Genomic DNA, 22,019 nt, shown 5'->3' with positions numbered 1-22,019 from the left:
ATATTCGGAAATACTTTTTCAATCAATTCATTTTTGGACGTCACTAAATTACAGAAATCAGTAGGTAGTTGTATACGTCCTGAAATTGAGTCTACTGGGAGCTTTCCGTTTCCAATTGCCAGCAATTGATCTAAAAATGTTTGACCAGAGTCATCGTTTTGCAATCGGACACGCATATTTGTAGTTAATTTTAATATTTTTACGTGTGCCCATAAATTAGAATTTTTCAGGCAAGCATTCATTTCGTCTGCAGGAGTTGATCTAGGTATTATAGGTAATGGTTGGCTGAAATCTCCCGCAAGCAATATTAATGTGCTGCCAAAGGGTTTCGACTTCCCTCTCAAATCTTTCAAGCATTGATCCAGAGCCTCGAGCGATTTTTTGTGTGCCATTGTGCACTCATCCCAAATAATAAGTTTGCATTGCTGCAATACTTTACCCATCCCAGATGATTTGGAAATATTGCGCGTGGGAGTTTCTGTAGAATGCGAATTCAGAGGCAATTTCAAAGCGGAATGAGCAGTTCTTCCACCAGGCAGCAATGTTGCGGCTATTCCGGACGACGCAATTGCCAACGCTATATCATTTTTTGATCGAATTGATGCCAGAATCAGTTTTATCACAAACGTTTTACCAGTACCTCCTGGCGCATCCAAAAAGAAAATTTCTCCAACGTTGTTATCGACACAATGCATTATCGTATCATAAATGTCTTTTTGTTCTGACGTTAACTTGGAAATGTTATTTTGTACGTACGACAATAGATCACTCGTACTGTAACTTTGTTCACGATCCAATTCTACACATGTCGAAACAGCAGCGATACGGTTAGGTGAAGGCATTCCCAAATCCTGAAGAGGTTTGTTTGCCATACGTACGCACATAATAACTAAAGTGTAGTTATAAATTTCTGATGTAAAATCAAAAGTCATATCTGACGTCTCTAACTGTTTTCGATGAAGTATATCTTCGGACATTTTTGACTTATATTTTTCCCATAAATCTGTAGGAGCTGATGGAGAGCAAGTTGTTAAAATGATGCCAAACAATGCACGAATTTGACTTGGGGTTGACGTTTCGCACGCGTCATTGATGCAGTTATCCCAGTGTTGGTCATTCTCCAATAAATTCAGAGCTTGGCATGCACTACGGTAAGTGTCATGTATAGTACCGTTTACAGTTCTCAAATACTCAAAGGATGTCGGACCGGGTACATTCACCAAAAGCAGGCGTAGAAAGAAGCATTCATGTTGATTGGGGTGAACGGTGTAGAGTCTTCCTATCGTGGTATCTTTGAAGATGATAGGTTGGCCGTCGACTGACTTACCCTGTTTTCGACGTTCAAATACTTTATTTTTAGTATTCCACGTGTAATACGAAGGCACTTCAGTATACAGCAGTTTTTTTGCAAAAGAATCATTTTTGCAAAGCGAAAAAAAGATGTTAATTTTGTATCCGGTGGATTCAGGGCTCTTTGTTGCACGTTGGTTTTCGAGAAATAAACACGTTGACCATTCTGTAAATGTACCGCTAAGTGAACAACAGCTGGACCACGTTCATGTATCGGAAATGAAAGAATTAGCCAAACAGCTTCATTACTGCTTATGTATCTTCCAGCCTGATATTGTACGATTTCGACGAAATCTTTGATTTCGGGCTGCAAGCCAAAAACTGCCATTTTTTAGTTTTTTACATTTTTTCTTTTTTCAGTTTTCTTTTTCTTCTTTATTTTTCAGCTTCACTATGAAATACATATCGCCGAACCTTTGTTTTTTTAACCAAAATCTGGTAGGCATTGATGACCTTATCCAAGTCAAAATCCCAAACCCAATCATCATCACTATCATTTTCAGTTTTGATATGTTTTGACTCTCGCTGTCCAGGTGGATCTTCATCTAACTGCGCGGTTTTGCGTTCTTTAGCCTCAAGCCTGTTTCCTTGCTGTTCTTTTGATTCCTCGGCACGCTTTCTTTTCTGACTTTCTCTATCAGCAGCAAGTTTTTTGGCATAGACTCTTTGAGCATCCTCATCGGCTTTTGCCATTGTAAGTTCATCAGTCATTTTAAACTTAAACATTAATAGATTTCTACGTGAACATATATGTCTTAAATATCTTTAATGACGTCACCGTCATAGCAAAAATGACGACAACTAACTTCCTGACGTCAGTCGACACAGAAACATGACGTCACCTGACAGACACAGACAGACAACTTATTTTTATATATATAGAAGATAGATATAGAAGATATATATATATATATATATATATATATATATATATATATATATATATATATATATATATATATATATATATATATATATATATATATATATATATACATATATATATATATATATATATATATATATATATATATATATATATATATATATATATATATATATATATATATAACTGAAAATCAACTGCCATTTGTTTTTTTTATTTAATTGCAAATCATGGTCTGTTCTTGAGAAAGCATGGGGGTTGTCAGCCCTACCCATGTTATTTTTTGTTCGTTTTGAGTTTGATTCGGTTATTCATTGTAATATCTCTTCGCTTTGAGTTTCGTCTATTTTTTGATGGTAATTTGTGGTAGTGTTGCGCTTAGAAAATTATTTGACTTTCGTTCTGCTCATTTTAGCTTAGTGGAGCTAGCTATTTACTTTTCTTTGAAAAACTTGTTTTGTGGAAAAAGTTTTTTAAGTTAATAGCTATAAGAAGCTACACTTTCATTCTAACTAAAGCTTTGGCACAAAGGAATAATTGTGAGAAATGGAAAAGAAAAACAAAGAAATTTTGTATATTTATTTGCCAAAAAAAAATTAAATTATACCTGAGTATTGTTTTTTATTTCAGAATCACGCTGAATTTTCTAAGCCATTTTTCTTTATTATGGTCGAAAAAAGCGAGAGCGATGAGTAAGTTGACGATGATACAGTTTTTGATTTGAGACTTAAGCTCAAGTTTCTAAAAACGCTGGCTAAACTACTATTTTCTTAGAAACATAATCCAAATATTTGACAATGGTTTGTTCCGCTTTCAAATTGACCATGAAAAGGGCGGACACAATTTACCACCCTGTATGTACTTAGTGCTTGAGTCGCCCTTAAGGGCACTTGCGGCCACATATGATGAGCAGCCGTGTCTTCGACATGCATATCATAGATTTTTTGTATCAAAGTAAAAAAATGTGCTAGATCCTATTATAAATGGAAGGAAAAATAGAAATATGAGAAATCCAAGTATATACTTTATTTTATTAAAAGTTACAAAATAAACGTAGAAAAATACAGATTTTGGCAATGAATATCTGACAGAAATAGTAAAAAGCTGCAATTAAAGTTGGTTTTAGCTAAGAGGTCAACTAGACATATTATGCCTCATAACAGTTTTTCAAAACCACATCTGCAGGAACTTGTATTGGGGGCTTGAAATCTTGCAATTTATGAAGAGGTAAAAGGATCATGAGTGTTATTGTTTTTTTTTTTTACAAAGAAGTAAGACTACTTTCGAAATATTTTTTTGACAAAGCGGAATAGTTTTAGATCATAAAATAAAACATACGTAAATTTATTTCAGAATGCAATAATTTAACATAGTCACTTTGTCACTCTTCTCCAAGCTTTTTTTACTTAAGGGATGGGGGATCTTTATTTAGTTCAATACGATAAGTATGGATGTAATCAAAAAAGAATCACGAGGGACTGAAAGACATAGTCACAGTGTGCATCAATCCTTCAATTGTAATTAAACTAGCATAGACAAATATAGGATAATCTGAGAGACAGGCATATACGTATAATAAGGGTTTGAAAGGGGTAGGTTTTGTGGAATCTGGAGTAAGTTTGAAATTCACTTGAGGCTCTTGAATGATATAAAAAACACGGGAAACATCCCTCTCCTACACATTGATCGGATAAAACATGCAGGGAACATATATGAAAAATTGCACAGATTTATTAATTGATAAAAACTTGACGCAACAGAAAATGCCGTCATGCAGCAAGGACAAGACCTAAATTCCATGTTTAGGGGTCCTGGTTTTTTAGGAGAGGGAAGAGGGGGTAGGGTATGGATTTTTCTAGTTTACCATTTTATGTTTTAACTATAAGCTACACGTTTAAATTTGGAGAAGGGGGACATTAAGACTTCTTTACAAGCTTTTTTGCCACGAAGCTATCAGAGAGAGTGAAAATATGAAATCGTTTTTTTTCTTTTAGCGGCTGTTTCTTATATGTTGGTATTATTTTCCTATTTTTGCACCGAGGACGGTTGAATGGGGGTCTCGGCCAAAAATCTAACTGTATTTTCATTTTTGGTGGCTGGAAGTATCCTAGTTTTTTTTCTTTGCGAATATCCCTTTCTCATCTTGCTATTGCATCAGAGATATGAAAAATCTTCCGATACGCTCTTTAGGCATTACTGTGACGATTTGTTGATGATGAGCACTGTGTCTTACGTTCAGAAAAACACTAAATTTGTCACAGTGTGATCGTTTTTCTTTAAGGGTTTCTATTGAGGACTAAAAGGGTTTAAAAAACGTTTACGTAATTTTCACCTTAAAGATAAGGAGCAATTTTCTTGTTTTGAAAATGACAGCCATATTCTTTAAAGAAGTAGTTTTACATTAATTATTTATCCTTCAAGGCCTCAGGTGACTTAATTATTTTACTTATTAAATAAAAAAACAAGTTTTTTGAAATGAAAGTAAGGAGCGACATTAAAACTTAAAACGAACAGAAATTACTCCTTATATGAAAGGGGCTTTTCCTCCTCGACACCCCGCTATTTATGCTAAAGTTTTTTATTGTTTTAAAAAGTAGAGTTGCGAGAAAGAATCAAACTTTAGCGCAAGGAACGGGGTGTCGAGGAGGAAAAGCCCATTTCATATAAGGAGTAATTTCTGTTCGTTTTAAGTTTTCTCAAATTTTCTCAGGCTCGTAACTTTTGATGACAAAGACTAAGTTTGATAAAACTTATATATTTGAAATCAGCATAAAAATCCGATTGTTTTTTATATATCTTTTAGCATCGAAATTCCGTTTTTTAGAGTTTCGTTTACTATTGAGCCGGGTCACTCCTTACTACAGTTCGTTACCACGAACTGTTTGATATCGCCAACTTGGTATTCAAAAAGAGAAAGCAGTGCGAACGTCTGAAATATAACGGCTAAATCATATATACTATAGTAACAAAACATAAAATAATGACCCAATTGGCCTAAAATTGGCTTGGACTCTCGTCATCGGGTTTTAAATTTGACTTCTTGATAACAACCACGCAAGGGCCGACGGCCTTAAGCTGACCTTAGCATATTAGTTGAGAGGTGGGAGTCGACATGGGGCTATATTTTCTGGTGTTGAGGATCAGCGTTAGTGAAGAGAGTAATAAATTCGGCGAAGACATTTTTCTGCTTGTAATTAAGGCACAAAAGCGAGCCATTTCGACTAATATCTTGTAAGGCTTTAGATGGAAATCTCATCAAAGTACACATTTTAAGCTACTTCAAATATGCAGAACAATGAAAAAAAATATTTAAAAGCATATTTTGTGGATTCAATCTGAACAGTTTTTATTTAGTAGCTTAACCATTTTTTCAGAAAAAGAAAAGTTACAAGTGTGAATCTCAGTGGGGATAAAAAAGACTGTTCTCTTGTCAAAAGCCCTCAAGAAGTGACAATTCTTGAGTGTCATAATTAAACTACTTTTAGGTTGACATCATAAGATTTAATGCTTTCTGATCATTCTTTCTATACCAGTATACTCTTTGGAAAGCCCCTACCTAACATATTTGCTCGCTAGGAATTGGCAACCATGTACAATATAACCTTTTCTCTCATATTGAAAGCATCTGCGTTTTTGAAACAAAGTAAGAAGGCTTAGGTAAAAAAAGACAACAAATTCAAAGTCGGGCTATCAATAAAAACCTAATTCTTCTATTAAATCTTTGCACAATTATGAAACTACCAGAGGTTATCTGGTCTTTCATTCGCATATCCTGTTAAATTGACATTTGTGTTTTTATCTTTCTGTAAGATTGAAGTTTTATACTTTTCTTCATCGTCTTCTGATTTTCTTCTTTCGAAATCTTCCTGGTTTTTAACTGTGTTTGAACCTGTAAAGAGACAAACCCATATAGGAATAAATAATAAAAAATGCTCGCCCCTTTGGGAGCGAGTAAGTCGCCCCAAAAGACATAGTTATAAGGTGTTTTGACTACGCTGAATAAAATGGTTATCTCAGAATTTCGATCTAGTGACTTTGGGAAAATAATTAGCGTGGGAGGGGGCCTAGGTGCCCTCCAGTTTTTCGGGTCACTTAAAAGGGGACTAGAACTTTTAATTTCCGTTAGAATGAGTCCTCTCGCAAGATTCTAGGACGTCCGGGTCGATACGATCACCCCTGGAAAAAAAAAATAAACACACATCCGTGATCTGCCTTCTGGCAAAAAATACAAAATTCCACATTTTTATAGACAGGAGCTTAAAACTATTGAACCTAGTGTCTGAGGTTGCGAATTAGGTTAGTTGCACTGACCCTCAATACGGATTAGAATCAAATTTTCATTCAAATAACTGAAATGCTGGAAATATCATCAAACCATCCTGTAAGTATACACTCCTAAGATAAAGGTATGTATACACGCCTGGCAATTAGTATGCAACTTAATAAAAATAAATATCTATAAATACTTAGCTTAGATCAACAAAAGTAAAGTGAAATAATACGGTTCAAAACTAACCGCCCCGTAGGTTTGAAATTGAAAAAAAAAATGAGATCTGAACTTATTATTTGTAAACCAGCAGCTCAAACTGTTCGGTAGAAATTTCACTCGGGGTTAGTTTCAGTTGTAGACTACCGTTAATTATAATATTTAACTATTTGTCATTAATTTCATACTAAAATGACTGATAACTACAAATTCTACCTTATATGTGCTCACAATAAGGATTATAGACTAAAATTTTAGTTTTTTATTCAAATAATTAAAAAAAATTAATATAATCAAATATAGCTAAAATATAACTAACAATAAAGATATATGAGTGTTTATAAGAGGTGCAAGAAAGGAGTTGCAAAAGAGGTCGGTAAAGATATAATTTGTGATGACAGTATGAATCAGATCTAAGTAGAGGGAAGATGTCTCTTCAACCACATCGGAAGGACGTCATGGCCGCAGCTCCGCTCTGTGCTGTCAGATGAGGCTAATTAGACACCCTCTGCGCCATTCCTGGGATTGAAGGTTCAAAGGTACTATCCGTCTTCTCAGTGAACCTTAAATCCTATTATTTTTTATTCTTTCTCTTTTGGAGTTGGATTTTTTTCCCTTTTCCCTTTTCGATAACTGGAGCAATGAAATTAGCCTTTCAGTTGAATACGTTTTTTCTCCAATAAAAGTCTTTTGGAATCTACTAAAAACAGAAAGTAAATTAATTTTTTTAATTTCCGTAAATCACAAGAAATCTCTTCAGTTTTCGAATAATAAACAATTCACTCAAGACAAAATGAACAATTCGACTTGGGATATGAACGAAAAACAAGGATGACTTTCTTCGAAATCTTTCATGTTTTTTCCGCTAGCTCCATTCTTTTGGGTTTGTTTTCTTCCTTTTCCAAGAGATGTCAAATGTTTTTTCCTTGTATTACTTTTTATATTAAACTTCTTTCTTTATTTAGGAGAGTTTTCAGAAGTTTTTTCACTAGTTTTCTGCTGATTAGTAATTTGTGACTAAAAATTACCCAACTAAAAGTTGAGAACTTGTAGAAAAGGTATGTTGCTGTGTTTACGGCTAAAATAGTATTTTTACATAGAAAAGTTAAATCCATGCCACATTGAAATAAAAAAAAAGAATTTACACAAATTGAACAAAATAGGTCTTTTTTGACTCTTTTTTAAAACTTGGCATAAATTAAAATGTAATTTTTTTTCGGATTTCCGGTTTTTATGTAAACGCACTGTTGTCTTAAAATGTAGTGCTACAATGGAGAGCTTAATCACAGATATTAATATTCAATTTAACACTCAATTAATAAGATGCCTGACTTCTATTTGCACGATTCATAGTGAAAAATATGGCGCTTCTTAAACATTCCTGTGTATTATTACAATCCAGGTTTAGATAGTTATATTTCATAGATATATTTCAAACAAAAAATATAACAAAAATCATTCAGTACTTAAAATCCAAATCGCTAATCCCCAAAAGACCTCTGTGGCCTGTAAAGGAGGGAGATCATAAGAAAAAATGATATTGAAATATTAAAAATCTAAAGGCATAGTATTTAAGATATTTCTTTATGAGAAATATTTTTGAAAAAAGACAGAGAGAAATAGAGAGGGAGAAAGAGAGTTAACTTAAATAAATAAAAGAAATAATTCGGCAGGTAAAATAAAATAAAATAAAGTAAAAGAAAAATTATTTTTTATAAAAATAAAAATATTTTCTTTTATAAAAAATAAAAAACCTCATAAAGATTTATTGGTATATAATCTTCAATACTTATGTAATAATTAAGAGATATGGTTGATTTTGCAAGTTTTTCCTAAGAAACTGGATCCATTTGCTATTATAAAGCAATTCAGAAAGAAATATTAGAAATGACTAAAGGACCTGCAATTGGTATTGATCTAGGAACTACTTATTCCTGCGTTGGTGTTTTTCAACATGGTAAAGTTGATATCATCGCCAACGACCAGGGTAATCGAACAACGCCATCTTACGTGGCGTTTACTGATACTGAACATCTGATTGGAGATGCTGCCATAAACCAAGGTGCCATGAACCCTTTAAACACAGTCTTTGATGCCAAAAGACTAATTGGTAGGAAATTTGAAGATTCTTCAGTTCAATCAGACATGAAACATTGGCCATTCAAGGTAATCAGTATAGATGGCAGACCAAAAATTCAAGTTGAATTTAAAGGCGAGACAAAGGCTTTTATGCCTGAAGAGATCTCTTCAATGATCCTTGGTAAGATGAAAAAAATCGCCGAGGCTTATATCGGAAAATCAGTCACTGACGCTGTTGTCACTGTACCTGCTTATTTCAATGATTCCCAAAGACAGGCTACAAAAGATGCTGGTATCATTGCAGGATTGAATATTCTTCGCATCATTAATGAACCAACTGCTGCTGCGATTGCCTATGGCCTTGATAAAAAGGATGATGCTGAAAAAAATGTACTCATTTTCGATCTTGGTGGTGGTACTTTTGATGTGAGCATTCTTACGATCGAGGAAGGAATATTCGAAGTAAAATCAACGTCTGGGGATACACATTTGGGTGGTGAAGATTTTGACAACAGAATAGTGACTCACTTCTTGAAAGAGTTTAAGAGAAAGCATAAAATGGATCTCTCAAATAATGCAAGAGCACTTAGAAGACTTAAGACCGCATGTGAAAGAGCGAAAAGAACCTTGTCAACGGCTGCCCAAGCTAGTATCGACATAGACTCACTACATGAAGGCATTGACTTTTATACCTCGATTACTCGTGCTCGATTTGAAGAACTCTGTGCTGATTTGTTTAGAAGTACAATGGAGCCAGTTGAAAAATCTCTCAGGGATGCTAAACTAGACAAAGGAAGTATCCATGAGATTGTTCTTGTTGGAGGTTCTACCCGTATTCCGCGTGTGCAAAAACTTCTACGAGACTTTTTTAATGGAAAAGAACTAAATAAGTCAATCAATCCTGATGAAGCAGTTGCTTATGGTGCTGCTATTCAGGCTGCCATTCTTAATGGTGACAAGTCTGAAGTAATTCAGGATCTCCTTTTGTTGGACGTTGCACCGCTTTCTCTTGGTGTTGAAACAGCTGGAGGAGTGATGACTCCTTTGATAAAAAGAAACACGTGCATTCCTACAAAGCAGACTCAGACTTTTACTACATATTCGGACAATCAGCCTGGAGTTTTGATTCAGGTTTATGAAGGAGAACGAACTATGACAAAAGATAATAATCTTCTCGGTAAATTTGAGCTCACTGGAATTCCACCAGCCCCACGAGCTGTACCTCAGATCGAAGTGTCATTTGATATTGACGCTAACGGAATTTTAAATGTTACCGCTGTTGAAAAATCTATGGGTAAAGCAAGTATCGTTTATCTAGGGATGAAATTGAGCAAATGGTCAATGATGCTGAGCACTACCGTGCCGAGGATGAGAAACAAAGGGAGAAAATTTCAGCTAAGAATGCCCTTGAATCCCATTGTTTTTATATGAAACAGACTATCGAAGGCGAAGATATGAAAAACAAGATTAGTGACGATGACCGCAGGGCAGTTTTGAGTATCTGTAATGAGACTTTAAAATGGCTGGATGCCAATCAGTTTGGCTGAGAAAGAGGAATTTGAAGACAAACAAAAAGCAATTGAAAATATTTGTAAGCCCATAATAACAAAACTTTATCAAGGGATTGGAAGTATACCTGAAGAAATGCCTGACCGACCCCAAGAATCTGGTGGACCCAATAGAAGAGGTTGATTAAACCCCCACCAAAATATTCCATCCTCGCTGTTAAATTTCCCTAGAAAATTCTTCTTGACCTTTTCTCGTTTAAAAGAACACTTATCTTTTTTTTATTTAATATGTGATCGTTTTTCAAGTCAAGCAAGAAATGGCTACCCCAAACCATCCGCACCAATTGGGCATCTTTTTTCTTTATTTCTATTTATTTCCATATTGGCCGAATAACATACTACAGCTCCTTCCACTACTTTTGAGACGTGAATGATAGGGTACGCCTATTGTTCCCTGTGATAGCTGCTGTTTCTCGTGCTAAAATTCCAGTATAAAGCGTTAAAATCAATAGCTTTAAAATACTTATTTGCTCTTTGCCAATTTCCAGCTGAAAAAAAGGCTGAAAGCTTTTCCCATTTGGGATATAAATAATCTAGAGATAATCCTAAATTGAAATTGTGCCGGTTCATCAAAACCTTACATGACCTAGTTTTACTTGCTCAAAAGCTTAGGGATCTTGCTCTTTAACATATGGCAACACGGAAGATGATTTGTGTGCGGAGGGAAGGGGAGAGTTAAATTTTCTAAACAACAAAATAAGTTGATATTAGTTAAAAAACATATGAGAGCATTAGAAATTTTTAGGCTTTTAATTTTATTTGGCACAATGGTGTCTGAGGTTATAGGTTTCAGTGTTTGCCCTTGTAAAGACTGATCTATGGCCTGTTGTAAAAAAAAGTCTCAAAACACGCATTGAAAAAGAACTGTATAATGATGAAAAACTTCCATATAACGTCAATTTAATAATAGTAACTATTACGCCAGGTAAATGTAATTATATGAAGTTCATTATAAAAATAAATTTATGGAATTTCAAAGAGAATCTTGCATCCCCTCACAATGGGTTAAGATCATAACCAAAGGCACACCATTGGAATCGTCATTATCAAAAGCCCAGCAGAGAAGGATTACGGTATCCCTCCTTGAAGAACAAAAAAATCACATTTGGTATGGACTATACCCTACTGATATGTCTTCCTGCCCTCCATTCTTTTATCCCAGGGATAATCGTATCAAACGAATAGTCACAGCCACTAAAAATCAATTTTGGTCAAGAGGGTCAAAATGGCAATAGATATTAATTTTAAGATAACCAAACCAGTCAATGTGCTATGGTATAAAACTCTAAACCCATAAAAAAGAGTTTTAATACCCCCAATCTTCCAAAATTAATCAGAGTATGCTGATCAAGCTCTACAGTAAAGGGATTGGTGCAGTGAGTTCTATATTTATTCAAAATTATCAACTGATTCTAAAATGAAAACTACAATGATTACAATGCTGGAGTTTTCATGCTTGCAGATGTAGTAGAGATCTAATTAAAAACGAACAACAGCCTATTGTAACCATAGAAATTCTAATTTTCAATCAAATTACCTCCTGTAAAATATAAATAATCTTACTAGGTTTGATACATTAGTGCCGCCTTTGATATTTCTTATATTCCCTTTTAATACCGTTATGCATATAGTTTTGTTGTTTAATTGAAACTTCCCCTAAAATTTCCCAGAAACCTACAAATTAATGCCCTTAGTATCATTAGTTGCAGTAATCGTAGAAGTAGTATTAAAAGTATGCATATAGTGTCTTCTGGCTAGTGCATATTTGGCCACAACTTACCCTGAAACGTCTAACTTGATAATGTAAACTGTTATTATGATATTGCTTTGTCAACCTTTTGACAATCAGCATGATCATAGTTTGTTTTGAATTAGTTTAACACCAGCCTAAATGTGTCTTGAAAGTTTCACCTTAATATCCTTAGCTTGTGTGGTAGAAACAGTTGCAGTAGCAGTACTAGCATTAGTAGCAATATTCACATAGCTCCTTTGATTTGTTTTTTCAACATCCCCTTCAACACACGAAGAAAGTTTCAGCTCAATATCATCAACCGTTCCAGAAGTATTGCTGATGAGTCCTTTCGACAACTTATGTGGGCATATTGTTTTTTTATTTAGTTCCATACAGTTTCAATATTGCTCAAAATGTTCACCAATCTGATCTAGGAATTATTGAAATGAAGTGACGCGTTCAACAATCAAGATTTTTTTACCTAAAGGGTTTGTTCGAAAAACGTAATATTTTCAACAAATTTAAACAATTAATTTTTCTCAAGTAATAGTAAAGCTTTGGAAGTTATTTTTCCAAAATTTTCTAAGATTTCAAAAAAAACTAGGAACTTTTCCAGATTTCAGAGTGTTCCCTGCTTCAAGTTCAAGCTTGTTTATTAACAATATATGTACAACAACAATCAACAGGGAAATAAAAATACCCCCCACCCATTGCCCTCCATAGCCCGAAAACCGGGTAAAATATGAGAACAATAAATCAAATAATAACAAAGAAAGTGTTTACAACTCCTTAATAACCTTAGCTTTAGTAGAGTAGTAGCACCAGTAGTTATAGTAGTAGCTGTAGAAGCAGAGCTTTAATAGTAGTCTTAGCTAGTACTAGTCTTAGCTTCAGTAGCAGTGGTAGTAGTAGCAGCAGCATCACTCAAAGAAGATATATTGGCTGTGGGGCCGGGTAACTGCCGCATATATCTAGCACTTATAGATTTTAGTCCATCTTCAATTTGGAAGTGGTGCCTGCCTGCTTGCCTGCCAAAACGGAGCTTTCCACTCGAAAGCAGAAACATGGTTTGATGAAACGAAAGCTTGGCTGCACAACTTCAGATACTCCTCTCTGACATAGGCTATATAACTCCACTTCACTTCGCACACCATAGGCTCTGGCTCGTGGACAAGCAAAAACCATCCTTTTCGGCCCCAGGCAAGAGTTCTGCGGAGCTTTCCAAAATGTAATGTCATATTGATCAATCCGGCCTGAGGTCTACACTTTTCGTAAAAACCGCACAGGTTAGACCCTTACCGTTTTCCAAGAATAATCTGAGATCGGCGGCATAGGAAAAAAAACGCGACAAAACCAAAGTGTTGCTCTCACAACACAATTCCTGCCACAGCCAATGTTTACACATTTGTCAAGTCAAAGTCTAAAGAAAACTTCTATCAATAATAACTTGACTGACACCATTTACGATGAACTATATAACTCCTTTATATATTACTAGGTTGCAAGCTACCGCTGCAACCCGTTACGATCGAGAAAAAAAGGCTTTGACTCTTTTTGTTTAGTATAATGAACTACACAGATCCTTTATAAGAAAACTTTTTAAAAGATGCTTTTATTATTATGCAATACAAAGTTACAAACAGGAAAAAGCCCACGGCTTTTTCTTAGGTTGAATAGTAAGAGGTGAATTTCAGAGAATCAGGTGGCTAAGTAAGACAAGTATTAAACCATACCCTAGAAAAGCTTGCCGATGCTATTACTGCCGCTAAAGCCAAGGTTACTACTTTTAATTAATGTTTCAATTACTGTGAGCTAGCGTGCGTTCTTTATTGTAACGACATATATTATCTAGTATATGAAAATGGAGTTCTTTGTGAAAATATTGATTTTATTTAAGAAAATTTTGTTGATTACAAAATCACGTTGGTGTGACAAATTCCTGATGTTACTAACAGAAGCTACTACAGTGTTATAGAAAAATACAACTCTTCGTAAAAAATTGATTTTTTTTTTTAAATTATTTTTTTATTAGAAATATGTTTTTAGCTACATCAATTTTCTTTAAAATGAGCCATTAAACATCTCTCTACGATGTTCCAGTGCCAAGCTATCTGAGGAGGAAAAGAAAGAAAAAAAAAGAAAAAAGATGCCGTTTATGCAGAATATCGTGGTTCCAGCCACTTTCCTTGATTTTCAAGACAGTACATTTCCCTTGTTGTTCAGGCCAATGGATGGTAAGTTTCCCACATAGTGTTTTTCGGACAAGGCGGTTCTAACAGTGTACTTTTTGATTTGATCTTACATTATTTTTAGAAGTTATGGGTTACTACATTTCTTAGTATTGGACGTGACCGTCTCCTACTAGGTTGCTAGCTACCGCTGTAAACCGAAATTTATTCAAAATTTTCAGGAGTTACTCTAGTTTCAATTCCCAATCAGATTTTGTGTTAAGACTCTAAAGAAATTACTACATTTCATGTAACTATATCTACATGCCTTTGATTATGTTAAAAATGCTATTTTGATCTTCATGTGCAATTTGATGTAATAACATTTGCTATTACACAGTTGTACATTTTATAATAACATGAGGTACTGAAGTGTTATATAAAAATGTAGTTTTTCTTTAAAAATTGATTATATTAAAAAAATTATTTACAAAAGACGCTACATGTGGCAATTTCATTTAAAATAAAACATTAAACCGCTCTCTACGATATCCCAATGCCCTGCTATTTGAGGAAAAGAAAAAAAAAGACGCCGTATATGCAGAATATTATGGTTTCAGCCGCTTTTCTGGAATTTCAAGCCAATATATTTTCCTTGTTTTTCAAGCCAATATATTTCCTTGTTTTTCAAGCCAAGGGACGGTAAGTTTCATGTAGAGGGCTTTCGGACAAGGCAATTCTAACTGTGCACTTTTTGTTTTGATCTGACTCTGTTTTTAGGAGTTATGGGCTTTTCTATTTTTTGGTGTTGGATGTGAGTTACTAGGTTGCAAACTACCACTGCAACCTGGATACTTCTTACTAAGGGGATGTGATCGTCTCTTGCTAGGCTGCTTGCTACCGCTGCAACCCGGATGGTAACCAAAAACTTTAAATAATGTTAAAAATGGCTGGTGAAAAAACAAGCATAGCTGATTAGAATGCAGTAACTAACTTATCGATTGGTCTTAGTATTAATATAAACTACTCATTATTGACCCATTATGTAAGATAAAAGATGCCGCATATGCAGAATATCGTGGTTGCAGCCACTTTTCTTGATTTTCAAGCCAATATATTTTACTTGATGTTCAAGCCAAGAGACGGTAAGTGTCCTATATAGGGGTTTCGGATAAGACGGTTCTAATACTGTACTTGTTGTTTTGATCTGACTCTATTTTTAGGAGTTATGGGATATAGTAGTTTTTATTAAGGGAAGTGATCGTCTCTTACTAGGTTCATAGCTACCACTGCAACCCAGATTTTGGAAGATCAGCCTGCATTTTAAAATCTTGTTGAACTTCAAAATGTAATTATTAAATTTGTTTTTAAACGTTCTTTGGAACAGCCTCGCAGAGGTTTTAATTTTTTCATTATAGCTTTTGTCACCTCAGTATCACCCATATTTCTGATAGCAACTATCTTTTTATATTTGTTTCGATAATGATCGTTATTATAATAACGCTCCTTGATATTTTGTCTGACTCCCTCAATTATTGCTTCTAAATAATCCATCATTATGATAACACTTCTTGACCTTATGTTTGGCTCTCTCAATTTCTGTTTCTCGATACACCTGATCTGTTAAATACCTTTGTTTTCATTTTTCATAGTTCTATCCATATTTTTTTTGTGGAAATGTTGTTTTAAAGTAAATATTTGCATTGCTCGGCTGTAATACTTTTCTAGCTCTTTTTTTCTCTTGATTTGTTCCCCTGAGACCATATCCTTTTCGATGTAAAGTCCAACCGATAAAATGACGTACCATGACGTACCGAGTCAATTAAATCGAACAAAAAACAAACTAATTGAAAAATTTTCCGGTGTTTTTCTAGTTTGAACTACAAAATCAAAATTACCGCTGAAACACAAGAAATACTTTTGCAGTTTACATAATAACTTTAGCGATCCTGAACTGAGAACTAAAATAAAATAAAATTGATTTGGTTATTTTCTTCCATGAAAATATATATTCCATAAAGTTTTCTTCCATAAAGTTTGGTTCCAGGAGAAAATTATAACTTTGAACTGAGAGGAAATAAAATTACCTTTTCTAAAATTTTCAAGAATTACTATAGTATCATTTCACAAATCAGTATTTTGTGAAGACCCTAAAAGAATTACTGAATTTTTAAATAACTCTATCTATATGCTTTTCGTGATGTTAAAAACACTATTTTGATTTTCCTGTGCAAGATGATGTTATTACCATTTGCTACTACAGTGTTGAACAAAAATGCAGTTTTTCGTAAAAAATTGATTATATTTAAAAGATTTTTTTAATTACTAATAGTTTTTAAATACTTCAGTTTCCATTAAAAAGGCATTAAATAGCTGTCTACGATGCTCCTGTGCCTAGCTATCTGCGGGGGAAAAGAAGAAGAAGAAGAAATAAAACAATATGCTGTCGATGCAGAATAACGTGGTTGCAGCCACTTTTCCTGATTCTCGGACCAATACATTTTCCTTGTTATTCAAGCCAAGGGACTTTAAGTTTCCTACGGACGGTTTCAGACAAGGCGGTTCTAATGTTCTTTTTCTTGTTTTGATCCAACACTTTTACAGGAGTTATGGGCTATTACATTTTTTAGTATTGGACGTGATCGTTTCTTACTATGACTCTAGCTACTACTGTAACCTGGATACCAAAACAAAATAGCCTTAGGGACAGCTGAGGGTACCAGGTGAAACTTTTAGGGAATATTGAGGCAAATCAAAGGACACTATTTGCATCAAGGTTGGAAAAAGAGTGCCTCTATGGCCTCTCAGGAGTGACTAAGGGGATTAAATTTAAACTTTGTGGGGATTCTGAGGAGTATTTTGAAACTAAATCAAATGACATGACTTAGATCTGTCTTGTCAAAAATGGTGTATCTGCAATATTTTAGGAACCGTAACGATTTTTAAGTTGAAACTTTCAAGGAATGTTAAGGAGGATGTTGAACTATATCGAACTGGACAATGTGCATTCAGATTGTCAATAGGGAAACGACAAAAGACCCTACCAATTGGGTTAATGACACTCGCCAATGTTGAATTATGAATATCCAGGGAAGGGATTCCTTAGGCGTGGATATACCTAGCACTAATAATTATTCATAGCAAGACTAGTTGGCAATGCAAGATTAGTCTCGTCAGTGAGTTACTGGACTAAGCTTACATTATCTTCAGATACAACTGTACACAATAAAAAATTATCATCAACTTACCCTGTTTCCTACTAATTACTCCATAACCAAGGAAAATGAATAGAGATCCAATAATTGGCGGAATCCCAGCAAGAATGAAAGGTATCTTGTATGACCCAAGGCTCTCACGAAGGGCACCTAAAATATAATTTTTTTTAAAATACTTTTTGACTAATTGAATTTTAAAATATAACTAAGAATAAAACAGTGAAAAGAAAAAATTTAAAGAAGACTTACTAAGACTAATTTTCTGATTAAAAGATTTACCACACACAAGTTAAAAAAAAAATAGCCACTTACAATACTACCATATGTAATTTCAGAAGTCACGGATAGTTTTTAATTAAAAACATAAAAAGTAAAATCACTAAAAGAAGATTTTGAGAGAAAAAAAAATGCATGGTTGATTCGAGTATTGTGGTAGTCTCAGTTTTTTCTGCAGTAAACATTTCTCCAACATATTTTTGCTTTGTTCTCAGATAGATAGAAAAATTTTTATAGAAAAATTATTATACAGGAAAAAACAATTTATATTGCTGTATGTTTTGCCCATATTGTTCACATACAGCATTTGTTATTGGAAAATAAACGGAAATTTCCTGGGGTACTTTTGCGTGGAGAGAGAAGATTTTCAACGGGGAGAGTTCTCCGTGGCGAGTAAAGTTTCCAGGAATCCAGGAGAAATGCTGCGTAGGGGGTGGGAATTTCCTGACATGATTTGAATAACCGTCTCATAAAAAAAAACGAGTTTTTTCAGTTGAAATTAAGGAGCAGCACTAAATTTAAAACGAACATGAATTATCGTGAATTAAGGAAAACTGCCCCTTCCTCAGCCCTCACTCTTTACACTATAGTTTGACTTTTCGTCCTGATTCTTCGAGAAAGACTACTCAAACACAAGGGCTTTGGATTTTGAATGAGAAGTATTTTTAAAGAGCTTTAAGACTTTGACGCAAGAGCAAGGGTTAAAAAAGGGACAGCCACCCTTGCATACAGAATAATTTCTGTTAGTTTTAAGTTTTACTGTTGCTCCTTAATTTTTGTTGATAAATCCTGGTTGTCATTGACGTTGCTTATTTGCCGTTAAATGAATTTTTGCAAAAGACCACGCGTAAAAAAATTCATGGAGAATAAAGAACTTGGGCGAAATATTTGACCATTAGGGTGGGGGAATTGGGGACAAAGTGAAGCGCTTTTAGGAATAATATAAGCAAGTATTTTAAGATTTTTCAATGCAGTTTTCATAATTTTATAGTCTTTCCTTCTGAGTGGGGTAAACCACTAAACTAGAACCAATGATGTGTTTTCATAAAATTTTAAGAGGAATAATTATGAGCGCAACTGAACCATGCGTCGCCATTCTCATTTCTCAGTCGCCATTAGGACAACTGATTTTCAAATCTCCAACCGAAACTTCCATTTAACACCGAACAAATTGATATTATATTTTACTCTTTTTTAGGACCACGTTTTACTTATCTTGCTTTCTCTGTTTGTCTGTTGATCGCCGAAATTTGAGATGCTTATTTCGACCTTCTCCTCTCATTTGAGTTGGCTCAAAATTTGTATACAGCTTTGGCTTACCTAACATTTTAATATTTTGATATGTTTGAACCTCAAAAATACTTAATTATCCAACAATTTAGTCTATTACTTCAGAAGAAACATAATTCAACAAATGCTTTTTAATTCTGTTTATCAAACAGTTCGTGGTAATCAAACAATTTGTGGTAACGAACTGTAGTAAGGAGCGACCTGGCTCAATAGTAACCGAAACTCTAAAAAATGGAGTTTTAATACCAATAGTTACATCAAACAATTATATTTTACGCTGATTCTAAATATATAAGTTTCATCAAGTTTAGTTTTACTCATCAAAAGTTCGGGCTTCAGAAAATTTGCCTTATTTTAGAAAATAGAGGAGGACACCCTCTAAAAGTCAAAGAGTTTTAACGAAAATCATAACATCAGGTTCAGCGTATCAGAGAACCCTACTATAGAAGTTTCAAGCTCCTATCTACAAAGATATGAAATTTTGTATTTTTTTTTGCCAGAAGGGCACGGATGCGTGTTTATTTTTTTTTCCAAGGGTAATCGTATCGACCCAGTGGTCTAAGAATGTCACGAGAGGGCTCATTCTAACGGAAATTAAGAGTTATAGTGCCCTTTTTTAAGTGAACCAAAATATCGGAGGGCACCTAGGCCCCCTCCCACGCTCATTTTTTCCCAAAGTCTGGATCAAAATTTTGAGATGGATATTTTGCTCAGCAAAGTTGAAAAACCTAATAAATATGTCTTTCGGGATGACTTAATCCCTCAGAGTCCCCGGGGGGAGGGACTGCAAGTTGCAACCTTTGACCATTGTTAACATATAGTAATCGTTATTGGAGCGTGTACAGACGTTTTCAGGGGGAATTTTCCACGTTAAAGGAGAGTTGGGGTGAAGGGGTTACGTGGGAGGATCTTTCCATGGAGGAATCTATCATAAGGGAAGAAAATTTCCATGAAGTTTTTTCGGGTGGAAGTAAGGAGCAGGATTAGAACGTAAAACATACAGAAATTATTACGTATATAAGGGGGTTTGTCTCCTCCACAATACCTCACTCTTTACACTAAAGTATTTTTAGTAATTTCAACTATTTATTCTACGGTCTTTGTGATTCAGGGATCATGGGACCAAATTAAAGCTTTATTGGAAAGATCGAGGTATTGACGAGGGGGAGAATCCTCTCATGTACATAATAAAAATATAAAATATAAAATTTTATTACTTAAGCCTTTTTAAGTAATCAAAAATTGGAGTGCAACTAGGCCTCCTCCCCCACCCCTTTTCTTATTAAGATCGCCTCGTCAAAACTATGAGAAAACCATTTAGCCAAAAAAATTAATTTGCAAATTTCGTTTTAATTATTCATGTGCGGTGAGCCAAAATTAAAACATGCATTAACTGAAAAACGTTCAGAACTTAAATAAAAAAACAAGTCGTTTAACTGCAAGTAAGGAGCGGCATTAAAACTTAAAAAGAACAGAAATCATTCCTCATATGAAAGGGGTTGTCCCCTCCTCAACGCCTCGATCTTTACGCTAAAGTTTCTATTGTTTTAAAAAGTAAAGTTGTGAGAAAGAGTCAAACTTTAGCGTAAAGAGCGAGGCGTTGAGGAGAGGACATCCCTCTCATTTACAGAATAACTTCTGTATTTTAAGTTTTAATGTCGCTCCTTACTTGCAGTTAAAATTTTTTTTTATTTAATCAACCAAGAGCCACTTGGCGGAATAGAAGCGCGCTTGGCCCATTATCCTACTATTTTTTTACTATTTTTATGCTATTAAGAATTTGAGACCAAAATGAATTAAATAAATCATAGGAAATCTAAAAAAAAACACTTTTACAAATGGAAAAAAGGGGAAAATAGATTTTCGGTACTAAAGAATATTTTTGATGTACATACTTCAATATTTTCTGAATATCTTGAATGATGTGAACTCTTTACTCAAATTAGTAAGTATTTCTAAGAATTTAAACGTGATGCACATGTTAAATTGTTCCATATAAATAGGTAGTTGACTGAAAATGCGCACCCCGTTGAAGTTTTTGAAAATATTTACAAGTTTGAGTAAAAGAGTTCACAGCATTCAAAATATTCAGAAAATTTTGAAGAATATCAAAATTGAGAATATCAGTTTTTGAAGAATATCAAAATTTGAAGAATATCAAAATGTCAAAGGTATTTTTTAGAGCAGAAAAATTCATTTTCTGCTTTTTAATCCATTTTTAAAACGTGATTTTCTCAGAAGTTTTTGTGTGAAGTATTTATTAGCTAAATGTAAATTGTGTGCAACGAAATCTACTCCTTGCATGCCTCATTGTGTCTTGACAACGTTTGCTCAAGGTCCGCGTAAGAATGGTCCGCGGAGTTAGAACTTTAGAATAGCTTCAATTTCTTCTGAAAAAGTCTTAATTTTGCAATCTCTTATCTAGACGTTTAAGGCACAAGGCAGCGTCACAGAATAAAAGGATTATTGCTCTTAAACAACAAAATCTTTGTTTTCCGGCCACTCATAACCAACACGGACTTCGACACGGTTTTTGCAGATTATCGTTTTGAGTGCCGTGTTCTACACGGCGAATATCTTTTCAGAACCAGTGTTCAACGATGTTAGTCTGGCATATTACAATTTTGAGGAACCAGTGTCAAACACACTTGGAATCCGTAAGATGATAACGCCTTAGAGTTTTATTCGGTTGAACACGGAGAACCTGAAAAGATTTTTGTTGGACCCAATCAAAACACGTTCTAAACCCTGTGCCTGAAAATACCACTACATATAACCATTATCCCACAGAAAACCACTGAATGTTCGGGTAATTTTCCAAGAGGTGTGAGAATCTAAAATCATGCGGCAGATATGTCTATACAAGTATGTTTACAAACATACATTTGATGCAATATGCTTACCAGCTATTAGGGATCACACCGAGAAAAGGACTGCCATAATTCATACACACACACACACCCACACAC

General features: G+C 34.4%; 1 protein-coding gene and 1 pseudogene across 2 annotated transcripts in view; one reads left to right on the top strand and one right to left on the bottom strand.

Annotated features, from left to right (window-relative positions):
- Window positions 1–3,247: 3,247 nt before the first annotated feature.
- The window catches only part of LOC136026305 (monocarboxylate transporter 10-like), a 53,467-nt gene continuing 34,695 nt past the window's right edge, over window positions 3,248–22,019 (bottom strand). For both annotated transcript variants that reach the window (XM_065702719.1, XM_065702718.1), the window contains exons 7-8: window positions 17,518–17,634; window positions 3,248–6,125 (exon numbers count right to left, since the gene is read on the bottom strand). In XM_065702719.1, coding sequence (XP_065558791.1) covers window positions 5,974–6,125; window positions 17,518–17,634 — 269 coding nt within the window. In that variant the 3' untranslated portion in view covers window positions 3,248–5,973. The remainder of the gene's footprint in view (window positions 6,126–17,517; window positions 17,635–22,019) is intronic.
- On the top strand, window positions 7,974–12,793 carry LOC136026304 (heat shock cognate 71 kDa protein-like; annotated as a pseudogene).

This window comes from Artemia franciscana, chromosome 4 (assembly GCF_032884065.1).
Source record: "Artemia franciscana chromosome 4, ASM3288406v1, whole genome shotgun sequence".
Taxonomy (NCBI): Eukaryota; Metazoa; Arthropoda; class Branchiopoda; order Anostraca; family Artemiidae; genus Artemia; species Artemia franciscana.
This window is presented reverse-complemented; position numbering and strand designations above follow the sequence as displayed.